Consider the following 23,826-nt stretch of genomic DNA (forward strand, 5'->3'; position numbering starts at 1 on the left):
AAGCTTCCAGGGAGCCCCCAGCAGAATGCCCCTATGCACCTCTGAAGGTGGAAACATAGGCCTCCAAGGGCTGCATCTTCCAGGGAGCCTGCTGACCATCTTGGCACTGTGGCCTCAGTTAGGTCCAGAGGAGAAGGAAGGGGACTGAGTTACTAAGAATCTATTACATAGCAGCTGTTCTTACTTATATAACTGGAGCCGGTAAAGGACAAGATAAACTTCAGAAAACGTTAAGGAACTGCATCAGCCTTGCTGCTTTGACATCAGCTGTGGTCCTTATCTGTCTGGTGACAGTCTCAGGAAGCCACTTACTCTTTTGTACTTGCATCCATGTGTACTGAATTTGGGTCTTAAGAAAATCAAAGAGGAGTTAGAAGAGATCTAGACAGTGCCACTCAAAGTGTGGTCCACAGACAAGCTGTCTGACCTCACATTGTTAGTGAGATAAACAGCTTGTGCCAGAATGTAGATCAACCGCATCACTAAGCACACTGTTTCTCAGCTGACATTGTTTTTTCCACAGCAAGACTTTCTCAATGAAGGAAGCAATGGATTGATGTCCATTCTAGCTAAGCTCCTTGTCTGGCTTCAGACTGCACTCTGAATAGTGCTGCTTTAGAATATGGTTGCCCTGTTATGGAGCTTTACAAAAACATACTAGGTCCCACCCCAAACCACGTGAATCAGAATCTCTGAGGCTGGGGCCCAGATAACTGCATTTTAATAAAGCACCAAAGCCGATTCTGAGGAATAGCCCAGCTGAAGAACGACTATGTGGATATGAAAAAAGGATGGAGGAGAGAATCTTGTCTTTTCAGGACCAAGGCATGTGAACTATGAGTTTGCTTTAAATGTACACTGGCTCTGTGGGGCAACACATTTTTTTTTTTTTTTTTTTTTTTTTTGAGACGGAGTCTTGCTCTGTCACCCAGGCTAGAGGGCAGTGGCATGATCTTGGCTCACTGCAACTTCCACCTCCCAGGTTCAAGCAATTATCCTGCCTCAGCCTCCCGAGCAGCTGAGACTACAGATGCATGCCACCATGCCCAGCTAATTTTTGTATTTTTAGTAGAGAGAGGGTTTCACCATGTTGGTCAGGCTGGTCTCGAACTCCTGACCTCATGATCTACCCACCTCAGCCTACCAAAGTGCTGGGATTACAGGCATGAGCCACAGTGCCCGGCTGCATAACACATTTTTAATAGAGTCTTTCCTGGGTTCTTCTTTATCACCTACTGGTTTGATAGGGGTTGGCAAATTACCTTGGATAAAATTTATACCTGGAGACATCTGGTAACATTCTTACTATTGGCTTTTGTTCATATTGCAGTTTTTCCTAGAGCTTTCAGTCCTTACTGAATTTATTCTCTCGTGAAACACAAACCCAGCTTCTTTAAAACCAATACAAAAGAGGTAAAAGAACTTCCCACTTTCCCCCATGACAGAGCCCCTAACACCATCACTGCTGTCATCAGACACCTCTGGCTGAAGGAGGGGTTTGGTGCCTACAGAAACAGGCTAATGGTTCCAAAATGGTCTTCTGTGTGTGACTCCAAGGTGATGGAACCCACACCCACTGTCCCTTACCTGCAGTTCCCAGGCTCAGCAGCACAGCCACCCAGAGGACCCAGAAGAAAATGAGGATGGCAAATGTCCACAGTGGCTGGAACAGCAGGAAGGGAGCACTGCTGATGGCTTTATTTGTGATTTGGAAAAGCTCAACTGTCAATTTTATTCTCTTTCTGAGAACAAAAATCAAGACGAGCAGGACTGCCTGGTGAGAAAGGGGTTTGAGTAAATTACTTTCAAATAATGGAGAACTGGGTAGAGCTTAAAGCAAGCCCTATTATTATTATGACATCTCAGCAAACAGCTCTTTTAAGATAGTTACTCACTACTTTGTTATAATTTTACAGGTGCATTCGCAAACACTAATTGAGCATCTAGTAAGTGCTGGCCCCTGGAATAGATCTTAATAGATATAATAGTGAACAAGACACAGTCCCTCCATAAAAGGCCTTGTAGTCTGGTCAGAGAAAAATATAAAATGAGAATAAGGTCTTCTAATGTCAAGGAACTGTCTTATATCCTCCCCTCCACATCCCACAGAACCCAAGATATTGCAAAAGGCAAGCGAATATGAGTATGAGGCAAAAAGACTCAAAGCCACCTTCTGTGCCTTCTTCTAGTGTTCCCTCCCTGCATATAAACATTTACAAATCTCATATTAATGAAACAAACCATTCTGCACTCCTCCAACCCCATCCAGCCACTGCCATCTCTTACTCCTTTCATGGCCGAGCTTCTTGGCTTGTCTACACCCATCATCTGTACTTCCACACTCCAACTCATTCTTCAACCACTCGCAAACATCCAGACCCCAACATACTTTTGAAATGGCTCTCCCTGAAGTCACTTCATGTGACCTCCTGAGTGTTAAATGCCATAGAAACATTCCAGGTCTTGCTTGACTTCAGCATGGCATCAGATCCCTTGTCCACTCCTCTTTTCTCAAAACGTTTTCCTCCCTTGGCTTCCATGATCTTTCCTTTAGCTCTCCTACTTCTTTAATTGCTGCTTCTTGAGATCTTCTAGGGGTATCTCCTATTCCTCTGTGCTTTTAGCATCCTTCCTAGATGCTGACAACCTCCAAATAAAAACCTCCAGCCTCACTTTTCTCTAGGTGCTGGAAGAATAAGCACATCAGTTATTGACAAGGCCATGGATGTCCTACAGTATGTCAAACTCAGTTTATCCTGAATCAAATTCATTATCTTCACACTAGAACCTCCTCTTCCCCCTGTATTCTTTATCTCCACTGGCCCTAATTTTTCTGGACTCTCCAAGAGTAAGTTAGGTTCCCCTCTTGTGTGCTCCCACTTTATTCCACACTTACCCTATTTACTATTTAACATATTCTATAAATGTTTTCTCATCTGAATCTCCCATTAGATTAGGCTCCTAGAGAGCAGGGCCTTTCTTATTGTCAAGGACTGGCAAAGTACCCAGCACAATCCCAATTACCTCTGGTTCAGTTTCCTCAATACCTCTCATGCCATCCTTTCCTCTCTATTTTCACTGCTGAGGCCACAGCTTGAGTCTCAGCCTCTTTCTTCTAGACCCCAATAACCTCATTAGCTTTCTGCATTTAACCTCCCTGACCCCGCCCGCCCCCCAACTCAATCCCTCCTCCACTCCACAGCGAAGGAGACCTTTGGAAAGTGCAAAGACAAAAGACAGTATTTCCCGGCTCAAAATCCATCCACGGTGCCCCATTGCCTCTGGAGAAAGAACAAATCTATCATCATTGCAGATCAGGACCTTCCTGACATGACCCTCCCTGCACCTGCATCTCAGGCTTCCATCAAGGGAACTTCCTGCAAGTCACTCCCCTGCCCATGTGTCCTCATGTATGCTGTGCCCTTGGCCTGAGATGCTCTTTCTCTTCCAGCTGTGCTGGAGCATTTCTGCCCTCAACAGTCAAGTGGAGGAAAGACAGTCAGATGACAGTGGGATAAACTGTGCAGAAGCTGCTCCAGGATCTGGGAGCACAGCCTCCTGACCACACAGGGAGGGGTGTCAGGAGAGGCCCCACAAGACACCTAGAGGAGACCCTTCAGTTGTAAAGGCTGAGGAGGAACTCCCATCTGGGCTTTTCTGAGGATGAGTGAACTAGCTCATCCAGCAACCGGGAATTGGTAAGAACTCATGACAAATGAACAGGAGGTAAGCTGGGACTCAGTTCTGCCTTCTGGAGCAGCCCCTGTGCAGAACTCATGGACACAGGTGAAAACAGCCTCTCTGCTCACACGGCCTCCCCTCTCCCTAACCTTGCCCTGGCCCTGAGAGCTGGGTGGCATAAATGGTGCAGTGTGTAAACCCAAAGGGAGCCCTGTGGAGGAGAGACGGAGGAACCGGACCCTTCCCAGCTCCCAGGCCAGCTCCTCTTCCCCCACGCCCAGCCTGGGGAATGCGGAAGCCCTTTCATCTCTAGCCTCCTTTGCAGACTCTGTTGAGTGTCCAGCCTGGTCCCCGCCTGAGGCAAGAGCAACCAAGTGCTTTACTTTATTATACCCTTGCTCCTTGGCACATTTTATGTGAAGATCACAAACCCAAAACCTCACCGTGGAAAGGAGAAAATGTGAAAACTACCAAATATGGGAACAGAAGGATTTCCTATGAGAGAATTTTGTTGGGGTGAGAATCTGCATTTGCTGCAAGATTCAATGGGCTTGTGGAAACCCCTGGCTCTGCAGCTGTTCCACAGAACAGTCAGTAACCAACACACCAGCAAGAACAACTCTGGGTGACCTGAAGCCAGTGCAGGGCCTGCCCCAGGGCCTTGTGATTGTAGCCTTCCTAATGGCCCCTGGAGAGGGTCCTGAATGACAGCTGGTTGCCAACCACTCACCGCCAATAACTAATACCTGCTCCCTCAATATTCTAAGTTGGCCTGTTTTCAACTAGAGAGTTCACTGAGGAGGCAGCAGTTTCTTTGAACACCAAAATAACCCAGTGGCCAGTGGGTTTGGAAACAAAGGGCTCTGTGTGCTAGAGGGCAGTGGGAGCTGAGCATACACTGGCAAAAGGAAACTGCTCCTCACAAACAGGGAATGGGAACCGCTGTAAGCCTGCCTCCGCCCATCCACCATGCCCACCTTGTAGCCCCTCAGGACTGAGAACAGTGCAACAACAGGGATAAGACAGCAGTCTCTGGGAGGTGGCAGAAATGACTTGGGAAGAAGAACTAAAACTTTTTTTTCTTATTTTTGGAGGGTTTTGATTTATTCCTACACAGTTATCTCAAATCCAAAGAAGGCACATTCTGAATCAAAAGAAAAACAAATTCTAGTTGTTTTTGGCTAGAATTCAATGATTTGGATTTCAGAGTTCTGGCTGGCTACCTGACCTACTGCTGGAAGAGCATTTCTTACCGTGATGCCTGTAGATACGATAGCAAACCCCAGCACACACTTCATATTTTCCCTTTCTGTGTCCAATTCTATGCTGAGGTCATTGGTATAGTCATAATACAGCCACCATAAGACACCGCAGACAACTAGAAAAGAGAACAGTAGCAGAGCTCAGGACACGCGCCATGAGATAACCTTTCCCCAGCACACAGAATCATTCAGGGAAGTCCAGCCACTGCCCACTGGCTGTGTGGCGCTGCTCTGGCACTGGGTCCCAAATACTCAGACCCAACAGGCAACTGCTGCCCTCTGAAGAAGCTGGGCAGAGCCAGGGCAACCCATAGAGGACCCACAAGTTCTGGGATGATGCTTGTTTTGGGAGACCCAGGATGGTGACCCCAGAACACAGGCGCCTAACCCACAGGTTGGGTCTGGACGCCAGCAGGAGGAAAACCCCATGGACAGGATGGTGAGAGGGACAAGGCTAGAGCTCACTGTCTAAATGTTTTAAGCAAGCTCTGCTGGTGATATCTCCTGTGGGAGCCTGGATGTTGGCTGCTCACCCACAAAACCGGGCGAATTTACATGGCCTGTGGGAATCACGGAAGTCAGAAGCTCATTTGGAAGATGCCCTGATGCTGCAAGTACTCCACATTTAGGTAAGAAATACCACCTTATGCCATATCCACAGTAACTATAGGAAGGTTGGAGTGGACAGGAAGAAACCTCCCTCAGAAGTCATTGTGCCTGTCCTCCAACGCAGGGCTACAGGGCTCCATGTTGCTGAGGGCAGAGCTGATGACTCAGGGGAATGGAACATGACAATCACGTCAGTTTTTAAAAATTAAAATATAGTCATCACTGCATGATGATATTTGGATCAACAATGGACTGTATATATGATGGTGGTTCATGAGATTAATAATGCTGTACTTTTCCGTGTTTACATGTGTTTAGATACACAAATACTGACCATTCTGTTACAGCTGCCAACAGTATTCTGTACAGTTTAGCACGCTGTGCAGGTTGGTAGCCTAGGAGTAATAGGTTATACTGTGTGCCCGGGTGTGTAGTAGGCTCTACCATCTAGGTTTGTGTAAGTTCACTCTATGATGTTCACACAATGAGGAAATTGCTGAGTGATGCATTTCTCAGAACACATCCCTCCCCATCATTAAGTGACACCTTACTGTATGCCACACCAGTTGGTAAATGGCTGCTGCCTTGAGCCTCCTGTGTGCCCTTGTCCCTCAGACCTCTTTCCCAACAACTGCTGGTGAGATCCACGATCCAGCAATTGGGAGGGAAATATGGGCACAGTACAGGGTCTCCAGGACTCTGTTTCCACGCAGGCCTGTGTGTCTTCTGGCTGGTCAGAGCCTTTGCATGACAACTATGGGCACCCATGTGCCAATGGGTGAGGTGCACATTCAGAAGAAATCCTTTAAAATACTCCCAATGGGTACTGGGATTCTCTTTTAACGTTATGGATACCAGCACACACTATTGGAAAGTTCATCTCAGGGGCAGCATAACATAGCAGAAAAAACAACGGATTTGGCTGGATGTGGTGACTCACGCCTGTAATCCCAGCACTTTGGGAGGCCAAGGTGGGCGGATTGCTTGAGCTCAGGAGTTGGAGACCAGCCTGGGCAACATGGCAAAACCCCATCTCTACAAAAAATACAAAAATTAGCTGGGTGTAGTGGCATGTGCCTGCAGTCCCAGCTACTTGGGGGGCTGAGACAGGGGGATTACTTGAGCCCAGGAGGTTGAGGCTACAGTGAGCCGCGTTCACGCCACGGCATTCCAGCCTGGGCAACAAAGTGAGAGCCTGCCAAGAAAAGGAAGGAAGGAAGGAAGGAAGGAAGGAAGGAAGGAAGGAAGGAAGGAAGGAAGGAAGGAAGGAAGGAAGGAAGGAAAGAAGGAAGGCAGGCAGGCAGGCAGGCAGGGAGGGAGGGAGGGAGGGAGGGAGGGAAAGAAAGAAAGAAAAAGAAAGAAAGAAAGAAAGAAAGAAAGAAAGAAAGAGAAAGGAAGGAAGGAAGGAAGGAGAGAAAGAGAGAAAGAGAAAGAAAGAGAAAGACAGAAAGACAGAAATAAAGAGAGAAAGACAGAAAGACAAAAAAAAAAAAAAAAGAAAAAAGATTGGTCATTAACTTTGCACTGTCTGTGAGACATAGCAACTCCCGTTGTCCTCCCTGGGGCCGAGATTTCTCATTTGTAAAGTGACAGGGCTAGATACTCTTTAAGACTTCATGTAGCTTACAAATGCCAATGTTTAAGTTCTATACTTAATGGAAAGGCTTTTCATTTAATCAAAAAGAAATCAGTCAAGTAGAGAAATACTTACACAACAATCCCAAAATAACCAATGAAATGAAAATGTTAACCAGAAGGGTGGTGATGAATCTGAAGGTAAACATCATGGCCAAAGACAAGGCTGAAAAATTAAGCAAAACACATAAACCTCAATAGCAACAAAGGGTAGGGGAGATGATGGTAGCACTGCAATGATAAAACCCTCCAGAATAGAACAGTGATGGCTGAGGATTTCATTCAAACCCTAAATATCTTGGGATATCTACTAAACACTAAATAAAAATAACAAGGTATATGCGGGGCAGTCTCTGACGCACCATTCAATCAAGTGTGGTAAGCCAGTCTCTGGAAGTCCTAGTATTCTTCTTAAAAATAAAAAAATTTTGGCTGGGCGTGGTGGCTCATGCCTATAATCCCAGCACTTTCAGAGGCTGAGGCGGGTGGATCACCTGAGGTCAGGAATTTGAGAACAGCCTGGCCAACATGGCGAAACCCTGTCTCTACCAAAAATACAAAAAATTAGCCGGGCTTGGTGGCAGGCACCTGTAATCCCAGCTACTCAGGAGGCTGAGGCACAACAATTGCTTGAACTTGGGAGGCGGAGCTTACAGTGAGCCAAGATGGCGCCACTGCACTCCAGCCTGGGCGACAGAGCAAGACTCTGTCTCAGTAAAAAAAAAAAAGAAAGAAAAAAAAATTTATAGCAATATTATTCTCAAATTCCCAAATCTTTTTTTCCTACAAGTTCAAATGAACCATTTAAAATTCTTATCACATGGGTGCAGCACACCAACATGGCACATGTATACATATGTAACAAACCTGCACATTGTGCACATGTACCCTAGAACTTAAAATATATATATATATATAAAAATTCTTATCACACTTAAATCTTTTGACTTTACTGGGCTTATGTAAAGTTCTGACTTTACATGTTCTAAGGTACTCTTATTAAATATGAAAGATTAATGTCTTTAAAATGAAGAATTTAAGATCCTAACCATGAAATAAGCTGTATGTACCTTTTTTGACATAGGAAATTAGGATTGCATCTAGATCGGAGTTATGTTTAGTAAGGTGGGTTTTGGGATCACACAGATCTGGGTTTGAGTCTTAGTTCTGCCACCTCTTCTCCTAGGTGTGCAATACTGGCCAAGTTCTAAACCTCTCTAAGCCTCAGTTTCCTCTCTTACGAGTGGTACTGGGATTCTGAGGTTTTAATGAGTGAAGAATAAGTACAATGCCTGGCACAGTAAACGACAGCTGTTAATACCATTATGAATCTAATAAGTACATGACTATGTCCTTGCAGGGACATTAGGTCATTCTATAAGATATCAGGAATAACCTGAGGATTTTTTGTTATATATTGTAACCAAGCCAGTATCTGGTAGTCAAAGTATCTTGTTTGAGTCAACTGAAGTCATTTTCAGCCTCAATAAGAAGTCTGAAAGTCATAATGGTGACTAGTTAAATATCCCCAAGCGTTTAGGAATTAGGAACCTTTTAGTAAAGAAACTGTGGAAAACTCAATTTGTTAACTGTTAGAAATATGTTAATGTCTGACCAAAGAGTTTCTCTCATCCAACAGGTTGGGGGGCTGCCACTGGAAAGCAAGGAGACAACAGGCTCTTACCACTGTCTAAAGGAGCAGAGTGTATTAACCTGTTCAAAGAGAAAGTTGGCTCTTGATTTCAGCCAACTGAAACATAGAAAATGGGAACTCAAACGGTCAAGAGTGGGTAGCTGCTTCCAGAAATGCCCAGAGAAGGCTTGAGGCCTTGACCTGTCCACAACCCAAAGCAGGTATGTCTCTTAGAGGAGCAGGATACAGCAGGCCCTTGCAGTCTGACTCCATTTAACATGGATGCACACATGTCCTTGCCCTGCTCACCAAGCAGCCTTCTGATCTGGTTCACCTACAGGTGGAGGCATGTTTGGCCAGAAGACATGGTTTCTGGTCACTCTGACAGTTGTATTTTTCATGTCCCATCCACAAATTAGCAATCTGCTTTATATACCCATCCCCAGTGAGGAGCAGACACTAGGGCATGGTCAGTATATCAAGGCAACCCCACCCACTGAGGCTTACTGCCAGAGGGCCAGCTGTTCCTCTATTCTTATTGCCCCATCCCCCTTAAATCTGAAACACCGAAAATATCTATAAAAAAATACAAAGTTTTAAATTTAAATCAAGAGGCTAATTTTCATTGTACAACGTATAAAAGTGCTAGGAACTTTGGCATTCCGTAAACAATTACTAAAATTAACTTAACTGAGAATTACCTAATGTGAGGATACACAGGCCAAGGATTGTATCTCTTCCCGACATGATTCCACTTAGAATTCGGTGGAGGGTGTCACCATCATTTATCCAAACAGATGCAAACAGGGAGTAGCACTCAGGTGTTTGAGGGATGCATCGGTTAAATAAGGGAAATGACTTGCTAAAAATAGAAATAGAAAACATGGCAAAAATGTTTATTTAATATTTATCTTTAAAAGATGTTTATTTAACATTCTCAATAACCAAAAATGCTTAAGAACTATAGCAATAGAGCAGGGCCCAGCATGCCATTTGCAGAGCACACCTTAGAAAGCCAGGCTGGTGTGCTCTGCTGCATCATTAGTTGTGTTCTGAATAGGAAGTTGATTATGGGGACTCACAGAAACCAAAAACCTAAACTTGGGGAGCAACATTTTTAAAAATAAAAATTGCATATATTTAAGGTATACAAGGTGATGTTTTGATATATATAAACTTTGTGCAATGATTGCTACAGTTAAGCTAATGAACATATCCATCAATTCCCATAGTTATCGTATTTTGAGAACACTGAAGATCTGTTGTATCAAATTTCAAATATACAATACAGTATTATGAACTATAGTCACCATGCTCTACTTCATGTATCTAGAATTTATTCACCCTACGTAACAGAAACTTATATCCTTTGATCAACATCTTTCATTTCCCCTGCCCGCATCCCTGATAACCAGCATTCTATTCTCTGTTTCCATGAATTTGACTTTATTAGATTCCACATAAAACTAGGATCATGCATGAGATTTGCCCTTATGTACCTGATTTATTTCATTTAACATAATATCCTCTGGTTCATCCATATTGTTGCAAATAGCAGGATTTCTTCTTTTTTAAGGCTAAATACTACTCTGTGGTATGTGTACATGTACTACATTTTATTTATGGGTAACCACTTTTTTTTCTTTCTTTCTTTTCTTTTTTTTTTGAGACAGGGTCTGGCTCTGTCACCTGCGCTGGAGTACAGTGGCTCGATCACCGGCCAGTGCAACCTCCGCCTCCAGGGCCCACGCTATTCTCCCACCTCAGCTTCCTGCTACAGGCATGTGCCACCACACCCAGCTAATTTTTGTTTTTTGTAGAGACAGAGTTTCACCAAGTTGTTGCCCAGGCTGGGGGCAACATGAGCTCAAATGATCCACCCACCTTGACGTCCCAAAGTGTTGGGATTACAGGCATGAGCCACTGTGCCCAGCGGGAACCACATTTTTTACTCTCCTGTCTTAGCCTTTCTTAGAAACAAACTACCAACTCCAACAAAAGAACTTTATTTCTGTAAGGAACTATTAGGGATGTGAACTGGATGAGACAGAAGCCATGTTAATGACACTATTAGCTTAATTCCGTCCTGTTTAGGAAGGCATATGAGACTTGAGGGCCTTGCTATGAACAGTGGGTGCTCAATAAATGAATAGTAAATGTATGATTGATGCTGCAGTTAACTGCCTTGGGTAGATGAGAAAGTTGGCCTTTTTTTAGCCCCTTCCTGAAATGTAAAATAGCCGAGGAATATGCATTCTAATGAATCTTCATAAGGCCACTGATACCTTCACCGGGTCCTGTTCTTCTTTCTTTCCATGAACCCCAAATGGTGGAAATAATCCCAACCAAAGAAGTGTCAAATTATCTAAAAAGCTGCTCAAAACCCAATCACCAATCATTTTGTGCAATGTATAAGAATGAAACAAAGGAGAACCCAAATGTTAACAAGATTTCATTGCCCTGAAGAAAAGAAATGACTTTCCAAATTTCTAATGAAGCACAACCTAGAACACATGGAAAAATCTTTCTCCAGAAGTCTCAATATTACAGAAACAGTTCCTGAGTCACTGGATACTGGGTCAAGAGAAAAGTAACACAAAGGGTATTTTTGTAAATTACATTTTTGAAGGGGTAATACATTCACATGGCTTAAATTCCAAAAGGTACAAAAGACCAAACAGCAAGAAATTGCCTTTCCTTGTCCCTGAGCTACTGAAGTACATTTCCTCACAGGCACCCATTGTTTTTGGTGTCCTGCAAACCATTCTGGAGACTTTTATTAGCATATGTAAGTATCACAGGAAATTTATATGGAATTTGCAGCTGAGCTCAAATATAATAAAAATTATACTCCAAAATGAGATGCCAGACTCCACCATTCAGGGTGTGCCAAAAAAGAGGTGGGAGAAAAGTGGTTAGATTATTCTCAAACCCACATCCATTCTGAGAGCATAAAAGAGTTGGAAGTTGATAAGAAGAGCATTTTTTAAAATAAACTTTTAATTTCTGAATAATTTTAGAGTTACAAAAGAATTGCAACAATAGTAGAGGGTTCCTCTGTGTATCCTTCACTCACCTTCCCCTAACATGAATGTCTTACCTAACCACAGTATAGTTGTGAAAATTAAGATTTAACATTGGCACTAAACTACTAACTAAACTACAACCTTTATTTGGATTTTACCATAACATCCTTTTTCCATTCCAGGATCCAATTCAGGATAGCACATGGCATTTAATTGTCATGTCTCCTCTTTGGTCATGACAGTTTATATATTTTGTAGAGACAGAGTCTTGCCATGTTGCCCAAACCAGTCTTGAACTCCTGAGTTCAAGCCATCCTCCCACCTCTGCTCCCAAAGTGTTAGGATTACAGGTGTGAACCACTATGCCTGGACTGTGCCAAGTTTCTTAGTTTTTCCTTGTTTCTCGTGACCTTGACATTTCTGAAGATTCATAGTCAGGTATTTTGTAAAATGTCCCTAAATTTGTAGAATTTCTCTCATGTTTTCTCATGATTAGACTACAGTCAACAGGTTTTTGGGAGACTGCCACAGAGGTGAAGTGCCTTTCTCATCCTATCAGGGAACATGACTACACTGGTGAAGTTGATCTTGATCACCTGGTTAAGGTGGTACCTGCCAGGTTTCTCCATGTAAAGTTGTTATTTTTCTCTTTTCCCTCTCTATTTCTTGGAAATGAGTCACTAAGCCTAGCCCACTCTCAAAGGGAGGGAAATTCCACCTCTGGGAGGAAGAAGTAAAGATTTATCCCTTTCACCGGGCGCAGTGGCTCACACCTGTAATCCTAGCACTTTGGGAGGCCAAGGCGAGTGGATCATTTGAGGTCAGGATTTTGAGACAAGCCTGGCCAACATGGTGAAATCCCGTCGCTAATAAAAATACAAAAATTAGCTGGGCACGGTAGCGGGCACCTGTAATCCCAGCTACTCAGGAGGCTGAGGCAGGAGAATTGCTTGAACCCGGGAGGTGGAGGTTGCAGTGAGCCGAGATCACACCATTGCACTCCAGCCTGGAAAACAGAGCGAGACTCTGTTTCAAAAAAAAAAAAAAAAAAAGATTTATCCCTTTCCCCCATTTATTTATTTATTCAATTATTTATTTATATCAGTATGGCCTCATGGACATTTATTCTTTTCTTTGGGTTATAATCCGTAATTGTGTTATTCAATCTATTCCAGTTTTGGCCACTACGAGGCATCTGTGTCCTTTTGACAAGACCCATTCTTTTTCTTTCTTGAGCACTTCCTTACTTTGTGATGCTAGAGGATGATACCAGGCGTAGCTGGTGTTTTCCTTATCCAGGTCCCAGAGCCTGACATTTCTCCAAAGAACCCTTGAAGACTGACGATTAGAAACCATGATCTGGGTATTGGGTATGGTGGGATATTACTGATTCTAGGTCTTATAATCGATTCTCGTATGTAGTTTCAGAATTGCTAACCATTATACTCTACTGTTTAGGGAATTTTAAAAAAAATGAAAAAAATGAAAACAATTGTTAACCAGTAGCTATGTGATAAACAAGTGTACAATCTGACGTACAATGTTTATGTACAGTTCCTTTTGTTTTTAGCTTACAGTATCTAGTTACAAAGCTGTTTTCCAAAGTTACTCACATCAGCTCCTTCTTTGTAATTTGTCACCCTCTACACTCTTATCCTAAGATCTCCAGACATCTTGATTTTAATTTTTATTTGCATATAGTAAAATCCACTCTGCACAGGTGATGACAAGTGCAGAGAATCATTAGAAGAGTAATTTTGAAGAGTTGAAATTTTTTTTTTTACTAGACTTGTCATGTGACTCCATCCCCATTCCCAAGGGGAAGAGGGTGAAGGGTACTACTCCTAAGTCAGATGAGAAGGGTTTCATGGAAAACTCACAGAGCTTAGGGAATCCCCTGGCTTAAGGTCTGAGCCACCCAAAAAAATCTGGAGGGTGAGCAGCTTTAATAACAGAGCAGAGAGCTACAGCTGGGGAGTTAAGAGCCCCAGGGCATTTGTCAGGGCAAAGGGTGCAGAGGGCTTCCTGGGGTCAAGTTGTGGGCTGCATGTGCACAAGTCCCAGTGACGGGACTTCTACGGGGCTAAGACAGCCCTCTGAGGAAGGCTCTCACATGACCAGCCAGAGCACAGATGTCCTGGACTACATGAAAGGCATTGCAGCTGAAGGAGCCCCGAAGAACCCAAAACACGCTCATGAGGGAAAGAACTGGCCAGGACATCTACCAAGCCCAGAGAATGCTGGTGCTAGTGTCAGACAAGTAAATGTGTTCCTGCTACTCTTTTCTTATCTTCACTTTTGCTGCACCAGCCCCTTAGGCAAAACCTGTTTTAGCAAGCTGGGAGAGGAGGGGAGGAATAAACAGAGGAGAAGAGCAGCTGACTACAACCTCCTTCCTGGACTGTGGCCTTCCCACTTGCTCCACGGCCAAGCGTGCAGGGGGCAGAAGTTTGAATCTCCAATCAAGTGAGAACTTTATCACATCAGGCTGAATATTTTTTAATTTTTAAAAAAAATTTTGAGAAAGGGTCTTGCTCTGTCACCAAGGCTGGAGTGCAGTGGCATGGTCACAGCTCACTACAACCTCAAACTCCTGGGCTCAAGAGATCCTCCCACCTCAGCTTCAGCTAGGACCACAGTCATGTTCTACTATGCCAATCTAATTTTTAAATTTTTTGTAGAGACAAGGTCTCATTATGTTGTCCAGGCTGGTCTTGAACTCCTGGCCTCAAGCAATCCTACAGCCCTGGCCTCTCAAAATGTTGGGATTGCAGGCATGAGCCACTGTGCCTGGTCTGGGCTGAACATTTTAATTATTGAATTGAAAGTGTCTGTTACAACTTAAAGTGACTCAGTATATATTACCTAAAAGTTACCAGAGAAGCCTTGGAAATTGCCTGTGTTTTTATTCAGGGGCAGAAAAAACTAGTCCCACTGAATAAATTTAAAGAGACAGAGAAAGACAAAAATTAAATTGCTTTCTGACTACATCCTGTAAGTCATGCTTGATGTAATGGTTATACAAGCAAATATATACCTATATGTATATATTTATATGTTTATATATACTTATATTTTCCACTTTTTATGCAAAAGACAGTATACTGCACACTGTTCTATTATTTGCTTTTTTTTTTTTTTAAACAATACACTTCAGAACGTAAGGAATTCCTCTTATTTTTACTGAGGCAAAATTTATATACAATGAAATGCACTGATCTTAAACATAAAATTAGAGACTTTGATAAACATATACATCTATGCAACTACCACTCCTTTCGAGATTTAGAATATTTCATTAGCTGGGCTAGGGATGCATCTTTTTTTTTAGATGGAGTTTCGCTCTTGTCACCCAGGCTGGAGTGCCATGGCGCAATCTCGGCTCACTGCAACCTCCGCCTCCCGGGTTCAAGAGATTCTCTTGCCTCAACCTCCCGAGGAGTTGGGATTACAGGTGCCCACCACCACGCCCAGCGAATTTTTGTATTGTTAGTAGAGACAGGGTTTCACCATTGTTGGCCAAGCTGGTCCTGACCTCAGGTGATTCGCCCGCCGTGCCTTCCCAAAGTGCTGGGATTACAGATGTGAGCCACCATGTCTGGTTCACAGGGATGCATCTTTAGGCCATGGCCTGAGGTTTCTTCACCACTTCTGCTTTTCTTCTTCCCATTAGCAAAGCCACTCAAACTTGCAGGAAGTCATTGGGCAAGCTGCCTGTATATTTAGATCACCATGTATATGGAATTCAGCTGAGCAAACCATGCAGTGACATGCGTGGGCACCTACGTGGGAGGGTAGAACTAGAATTTACTGGGGGGAAAATATCCATGCCTTTTAGATTTTGAATACATGGGGGACTAAAAATACATTACCATGTTGAACACCAAAGTGAAAAAAGATCTATTTGCTTGTTATCTTCTGCAGTGCTTTTTCACTGCTCTTAAAAGCTCATACCTAGGTCCATAAACTTCTTGATATTTAGCCATTACTCTAAAAGGGTATGTTATACCTCACATGATCAACACAGGAGGAAGAAACAATCAGTTCAGTCAAAAAGAGGTATTTAGAAAATATTCTTTGGCCCTGTAGCCACCCTTCTCATGTTTTCCAGCTTTTCAGTCTTGGCACTGCTATTCCATGATAAATATGATCATTTTCACCTTAAACAAACACTTGCTTGTGCAGGAAAGGGGAATGGAGCCCTTGAGGCTATTTCTCTCTCTCTCTCATTCTGTCTAAAAAAGGCCACTCAGTCAAGGGTTTTGTCTTTACTTGAAAAGTTAGTATTGGAAACACTTGCATTTAGGGTGAAAAGGACTAGGGCTGGCTTGAGAGTGAGAAGAAATGGTGCTATTATGACACAGGGTACGGGGACTCTTTCTCCCAGCTTGATGTGAGTCTAGAAAGGCCACTCACCAGTCAAAATAAAACCAAGTCTTGACTCAAACATAAGACGCTACTTGGGTTTGAATGCCAGCTTTTCCATTTGCTGGGTGTATGACCTCAAACCTCTCTGCATCAGTTTTCTCAGTTGTGAGATACGGATGAAAACAATACCTACAATGTAGATGTTTTCTGGGGCCCAAATTATGTTAAGGATTTAGAAAAGTATCAAAAGCTCAATAAGTGTTTGTTATTATCATCATAAGTATCAAGATAGAAGCTTCCTGTGGAATTATGGTTGCCATCCCATTTATAGTAAGAGGAGAGTTTATCCAACTCCGGTTAAATTACAACCTTAAAAATTCCATTCTCTTTCAATTACATCTGTAGTTACATCTACAGTTACAAATTGTGTTCTTAAAAAAGTCCTCCTCTCCAAGTGCTAGAGAATTTTCCTTCCACCTATTACTAAAACATTCTAGTTTTTTTTTTAATTGGGTACAGTATGTTTCATTAAGATGTGTTTATGATACTTATATTTTACCAGAATGTAAAGTATCATAAACACATTTACAATTACCAGAATTTTAAAATAAGATATTATAGGCCAGGTGTGGTGGCTTATGCCTGTAATCCCAGCACTTTGAGAGGCTGAGGCAGGCATATCATGAGGTCAAGAGATCAAGACCAGCCTGGCCAACATGGAGAAACCCCATCTCTACTAAAAATACAAAAATTAGCTGGGCGTGGTGGCATGTGCCTGTAGTCCCAGCTACTTGGGAGACTGAGGCAGGAGAATCACTTGAACCTGGGAGATGGAGGTTGCAGTGAGCTGAGATCGCACCATTGCACTCCAGCCTGGGAGACAAGAGCAAGACTCTGTCTCAAAAAAAAAAAAAAAAAAAAAATTATAGAAAAATGAAATGGGTATTCTCCTCAGCAAATAGTTCTCTCCTCCTTCAATTACTTACAACATGGAGTATTTATTTTAGAAAAGAATATCACCAAATGGCTATTTTCTGCCTTCGATGTGATTAAAACCTACTCAAGTCTTTCTGTGTTTGTGTGAGCACCTGCTAGATGAGCATTTTTCAAGCTTCACTTGCAACCAGTCAGAAGACTATGAAATACATTATTTTTAAAAAGGCAACAGAATAGTAACTAAGGGTGTGAATCATATGTAGTAAGGGTAAAGGTTGCTTTGTGAGATTTCTAGTATTGTTTTATATATATAAGGACATATGAAGGTATGTGCATACAGGAGTTGGGATGTAATAAATTCCTTACTGTAAGTCCCAAACAAGAGTTCAATAAACACCATCCTAGAGGATTGGAATAATGCTTTGTTTTAATTAAATCATCATTATTTCTCAGGGATTTTTCAGAGAGGTCTCGTCTCCTACATTGTAAACATACTCACATCTTTCAAAAGAATGACAATTCAGAATCAATACAAGTTTTCCTTTAGTACATCTCAGCATCATGATGGTGGCAATAAATACTCATTGTGTCTTTCCCCTTAGCCTTCTCAAAGGTGTAAACATGTGCCATTCGCCATGCCAACGTAACCACTGCTCCATCATTACAACTTTATTCTACAAATATTTGTAAGGTGCCTACCATGTGCCAGGTAGTACACTAATTTATAGGGGTGAATAAGACCTTGCAAGGAGCCCACCAAATGTACTCTTGACAAGGACCTGTGCTTTCTGTTTTCATTGAGAAGAAAGGTGTGGTGCTCACTTGGCCTTGTCTATCTGGTCTGTTTCTTATGAAGATATCTAGAGCAATAAAAACTAACAAAGTCTGATTGTGATAAAAAGCCAAAAGTAAATGATTTCTTTCTTTTTCTTTGAGACAGAGTCTCGCTCTGTCACCAAGCTGGAGTGTAGTGGCGTGATCTCGGCTCACTGCAACCTCCACTTCCCGAATTCAAGCGATTCTTCTGCCTCAGCCTCCCAAGTAGCTGGGACTACAGGCACGCGCCACCACGCCCAGCTAATTTTTGTATTTTTAGTAAAGATGGGGATTCACCATGTTGGCCAGGATGGTCTCCATCTTCTGACCTCATGATCTGCCTGCCTCCGTCTCCCAAAGTGCTGGGATTACAGGCATGAGCCACCATGCTCAGCCAAAGTAAATGATTTCTACTTTGCAATAAATAGTTGGAGTAGAAAAAAATACACACTAATTTATAAAATTACCCTGTTAGTAATAGTTCATATGTTACTTCTTGCTAGTACTAGTGTTCTTTGAAGACTATGTATATTTTTACTGTTTGCTGAATTTTCTCCTTATTTAGCCTGATTTCTAATCCACTGTCCACAGGCATACTGCAAATAGTCCTGCCATGTTTTTATCCCTGGCTTCCATAGATTGTAAGCTCCCTGCAGGCAGGGGCTCTTCTGATATCTCCTTCTCACAATGCCTGTAAGAGTAACAGATGCACACCAAGTACCCAGTAACTTTTGTTGAGGGTTAAGGAAAAAGTATGGAAGCTTTTACCTTGGAGGAACTGGTAGCCTGGGGCACAGTGAGTCTGCTTTTGGACTGTGGGTATAGTTGGAGGAATTCAAACTATAAACACACAGGAAAGACCCTGGAAGCAGAACACATAGACATTATACCATCTTCCCAGGTGAGTCAGTAAGGAAACCACAGTCATGTTACCAAATCAGAAAGGAGAAAGAATCAGCTACAAGGTCTATGGGTGACAGAAACACAAAAAGAATAGTCATACAATCTGAGGTCTAGTGAGGGCCTCTCTTCCTTACTTTCTCTTCAAAACCCCAAATTCAAAACTAAAAGTTATATGATTGGTCCTAAAATAATCTGAAGCGTATTTGAAAACAATTTCTTGTAGAAGCTTGATAGTTTAAACCTGGCTTTGCAAATAATTTCTAAAAATCTGGCAAACCATTTTTCAGGCAGATAAAATTCTAAACAGCAGACCCAGTACAAGGTATTTCAGTTATACAAATGCTTTTGGTACAACTTGTGATATCTCACTGCTCAGTGGAAGTATCTTTTAGCCCCGACAATCTCATGAAAAGACCTATTTGTCGGCAATTCAACCCGCACCCTGCCCGTACATCTCTAGGATTGGAAGTGCCCATGTGCATGGAGCTCTCTGACTTCCTTCTGACCCTGCCTTTGGTCCCAAATGTGGGCTGTGTCCTCTCTCTCTCTATGGACAACCATTCCCCCGCAGTGGCAGGGAGCATACATGGAACAGCTAGGGCTTCAGATAAATCCATACAGAACAAAAATAACCTGAACAAGCTCAAGAGAACGTGCTTACGGCCTTTTCCACACAAGAGGAGGTACCCACAAGGAAGTAAACCTTTCAGCTTTCCAGAGAAAGCAGGATCAGGATAAATGATCTCATCTAAGTTCCCATAGCTTACCCCACCATGGGGAAAAGAATGAATCAGGCCTCAGTACCTACCACTGGTGTTTGCAAACAGCTGGACCTCTTCCAGGGAGTCAAGCTGCTCTTCAGGGCAGCTGGATACACAGAGGGCCGTGCGGTCGAGCCGCATACCTTTGACTTGGTTGCAGGAATTCATAAAGAACACGTGTCTAGGAAAGAGATGAAACAGAAGAATGTGTTAGAGCATTGCCTCTTCACTGGGCTTAATTGTGGGCCTTAAAAAATATCTACATGCTATCAAATGCAGGGATCACCCAGGCACACGTTCACAATTGTTTCAGCATAATTGAACACTTATTATGCCTACTGGTGGTCATCCGTGAGGCTGTGCAGCTTGGAAATGATCCAAAAATGTAAACAAAACTTTGTTTCTCCAGATTTAGTGTTTTCTGGGAGATAACACTAGGAGTTATCTGAGAAAATCTGAGGAAAAGAAGCAATTGATTAAACTGTCCGTTGATCACTAGATCGGGCCAATGCACAAACTATTCAATGGACTCCATGGATAACACATTTGTACCTAAGAGTGTTCAAATATGCTTCCGAGAATAAGTGAACACAGGGAAGTGAGAAGTGGAAAGGAGGGGCCAACGCTGGGAACTAAAGGCTTGTCTTTCCCCCTTTCTCACAGGTTGAGAGCCAGGACACTCAGGAGATCCCTCCTGCAGCTCCCCAGGGGCAGGGTAGAGCAGGCACAAGAACGAAACTGGTGTTGCCATCAGCAGGTTATGCGCTAGCAGCCACAGCTTCCAGACCTTTGTGCACCACTTATCCAGGCTCCGAGACCCCAGGAATGGCAGAGGAAGACCCCATAGGCTGTCCTCTATGGGAGAGACCTTGAGAAGTGGTCCCAGAAGGTTTTTTTCCCTCCTGTTGGGGATGGGAGAAGGTAGGTGCAAGAGGAGATGAGGAACAGATTTCCTGGGTGTGTGATATATATATTTTTGAAAAAGTTTAAAAATTGTGTTAAAATATACATAAAATTTACCATCTGAATCACTTTTTTTTTTTTTTTTTTTTTTGAGACAGAGTCTCGCTCTGTCGCCCAGGCTGGAGTGCAATGGCCCAATCTTGGCTCACTGTAAGCTCCGCCTCCCAGGTTCAAGTGATTCTCCTGTCTCAGCCTCTGAGTAGCTGGGACTACAGGTACCCACCACCACGCCTGGCTAATTTTTGTATTTCTAGTAGAGACGGGGTTTCATCATATTGGCCAGGTTGGTCTTGAACTCCTGACCTTGTGATCCGTCCACCTTGGCGTTCCAAAGTGTTGGGATTACAGGCGTGAGCCACCGCACCTGGCCCCATCTGAATCTTTTGGGCTATCGTCACCACCATCCATTCGCAGAACTCATCTTCCCAAACTGAAATCTGTACCTATTAAACAAAAGGTTCCCACCCTCCTTTCTTCCAGCCCTTTGCAATCGCCATTTTACTTTCCATTTCTAGGAATCTGACTACTTTACATATCTCCTATAAGTGGAATCATACAATGTTTGTATTTTTGTGACTGGTTTATTTCACTTGGCATGACATCCTCAAGGTTCATCCGTGTTGTAGTATGTGTCAGAATTTCCTTTTTAATAATTCATGGTAATGTACATATCACATTTTGATTATCCATTCAACCATTGATGGACACTTGAGTTGCTTCTACCTTTTGGCTTTTGAGAATAATGGAATGTATACTCACTTCAACCAGGAATGACTGTTTCTTGACACTGCATTATGAACACAATGTGAAACAGGAGCACATGGGCATCTAAGTTGCCCTTCCTCCTCCTGTCTTCTTTGTAAGTGGCTCTACAAATGCAGGAGAAATGCCCCCTCATCAGTCCATGTCCAGAAATAGCAAGAGCCCCCTTAGGAGGAACACACAGGAGGATAAGAGGATAAGAGGCCTAGTCTGAGATTTGTATTTGGTGACTCCAAACTTATATTCAGGATTTATTTAGATCCTTAGGATTTCTCTTCTAGGAGCGACTTTTATTATTGAGTCTTAAAAATCCTTTTTTTGGCTGGGTGTGGTGGCTCACGGCTGTAATCCCAGCACTTTGGGAGGCCGAGGTGGGAAGATCACAAGGTCAGGGGATGGAGACCATCCTGGCTAAACTCCATCTCTACTAAAAATACAAAAATTAGCCAGGCATGGTGGCGGGCGCCTGTAGTCCCAGTTACTTGGGAGGCTGAGGCAAGAGAATTGCTTGAACCCGGGAAGCAGAGGTTGCAGTGAGCCGAGATCACACCACTGAACTCCAACCTAGGCGACAGACTCTGTCTCAAAAAAATAAAAAGTAAAAATAAATAAAAAATCATTTTTTTGTTCCGTCATGTGAAGCAAGAGCTAAAATCTTAAAAATTCTTACAAGGCAGTCTCCATCTTAGAAGGTCATGGTCGGGGATTTCTCTCCCCTCCAGGGGATTCCCATCTCTTCTCTCCCCTTTCTGTTTCCCTGTGGGAGCTGGGGTAGCAGGGTGCGGGGAAGAATGCAATACCGCAGTGCCATAGCTGGGGCGGGGGTAGGACACAGGTCCCCAGCGTTCCAGGTGGCATTCAGGTGTTTCCACATAGAAACAATGTGTGGATGATGTAGGGTTCAAACATATACGATTGGTAACATGATTCTAATTCCTTATGGAGAATAGCAGCAATTAACGTTTATTACACCTTAGCTCATGCAGTGTCTCATGGATCCTTAAAACAACCTTGTGAGGCAGGTATAATAACTAGTTTAGAGAGATGAAAACTAGGCTTTGAGAGGTTAAGTATTTTGCCCAAGATCACACAGCTGAAAAGTAGCATGGGCTGAATTTGAACTTAGCACTGCTGATTCTAAAACTTGTACTCTTACTTGTACTATACACACAGCCTTCCTTTTTATGAAATAGGCTGACAGAGTTTTGAATGGGAACAGTTTCCAGGCTCTAAGTGATGAATTTATACAAAGTTTTGAGGTTCAGCTCCTTACAGACTGGGGACTTACTTAGATACTTACTTTTTTAGGGTCATGTCCTGCCCTGAAAGAGGGGCCCCTTCCACGGGGGAGTTCTTCTTGCCACACACGTTGCCAAAGCTGTCATAGCCGAAGAGGAGTCTCCCTGCAGCTCCAGCCACCACTGAGTAGCCCATAATAAACACCTGGCAAAACCGGGGGCATAAAACCGGGGGCATATGAGAGCCTGGCCAAAGGGCTGAGCACACAGTACCCCACACCCCTGCAGATGCTGATATAAAATGGAGCCTGGTGGAACGTGAAGCTCTCCAGCATCACAGCCCTTCACTCTGTCAGCAAGGGTCAACAACTCCAATCTATCAGCATCCTGCTTTTCTGCTATTTGTGAATTTAGGTAGAGAGAGAATCTAATCCACTGAAACAGATTTCTCTCTATTTTCTTACCTCTTTGTGCTTTTTACCCTTTTCCTTAAGAGTCTTATCATTTTTCTTTTTGGCCTAACTTTACTGGTACAACTCAATTTTTCTTCCCTTGAGGTTCTTGCTGTATTTAAGTGCTTCAGGGCTATGCTAATTCTTTCCCTGAGTTTTTTTCCCCCCCCCCACTAATTTTTGTTTTTTTCTCTTCTTACTTTTAGGGGATTCTGCAGAAGCAACACAGTTGATATGTATCAAAATACTGTTCACAAATCTGCAAATAGTGTTTTGGAATAACTGCTTAAGATGTACAAAATAAAGAACCACAGGAATTCTGTTGGATGAGAACATCTTGCACTCTATCATCATTTCTATCCAGTCTCATAGTGAATGTGGAATATTTGAAATTTCAGTTCAAACAACTGTGCCATTAAACTGACAGGCTCTCTGCCAAGATTGAATATGTATCTTCCCATAATGCAAACTTAGTAAGTTTCCCACTACTGTATACAATATATAGGATACCATTTAATACTCTATATTGACAAGTTCATCCCAGGAGAGCAGATATAATACATCATTCATTAATATATAGTATTGATACCTTATGCTGCAAAGGTACATTGTGCTAAATTCAAATACCTTCTAGATATTCTGTACTTATTACTAATTTAGAAATCAAAATAACAAACATTCTTCAAGTGCCCAGTGTGTGCTTGAGACTTCGTTACTGGGAGACACAGGAATGACCAGAACCTACTCCTTGCCCTCCAGGAACCCAGCCTAGAAGGCAAGC

The 23,826-nt window shown here is 42.9% G+C and overlaps 1 protein-coding gene across 3 annotated transcripts in view; it reads right to left on the reverse strand.

Annotated features, from left to right (window-relative positions):
- Positions 1-23,826, reverse strand: part of LOC105485419 (solute carrier family 44 member 3) — a 74,129-nt gene that overhangs the window by 47,022 nt on the left and 3,281 nt on the right. For all 3 annotated transcript variants that reach the window (XM_071076128.1, XM_071076111.1, XM_071076174.1), the window contains exons 3-9: positions 22,656-22,798; positions 19,678-19,811; positions 18,735-18,828; positions 9,522-9,682; positions 7,264-7,353; positions 4,935-5,059; positions 1,588-1,774 (exon numbers count right to left, since the gene is read on the reverse strand). In XM_071076128.1, the coding sequence (XP_070932229.1) occupies positions 1,588-1,774; positions 4,935-5,059; positions 7,264-7,353; positions 9,522-9,682; positions 18,735-18,828; positions 19,678-19,811; positions 22,656-22,798 (934 nt within the window). The remainder of the gene's footprint in view (positions 1-1,587; positions 1,775-4,934; positions 5,060-7,263; positions 7,354-9,521; positions 9,683-18,734; positions 18,829-19,677; positions 19,812-22,655; positions 22,799-23,826) is intronic.

Source organism: Macaca nemestrina, chromosome 1, assembly GCF_043159975.1.
Source record: "Macaca nemestrina isolate mMacNem1 chromosome 1, mMacNem.hap1, whole genome shotgun sequence".
NCBI lineage: Eukaryota > Metazoa > Chordata > Mammalia > Primates > Cercopithecidae > Macaca > Macaca nemestrina.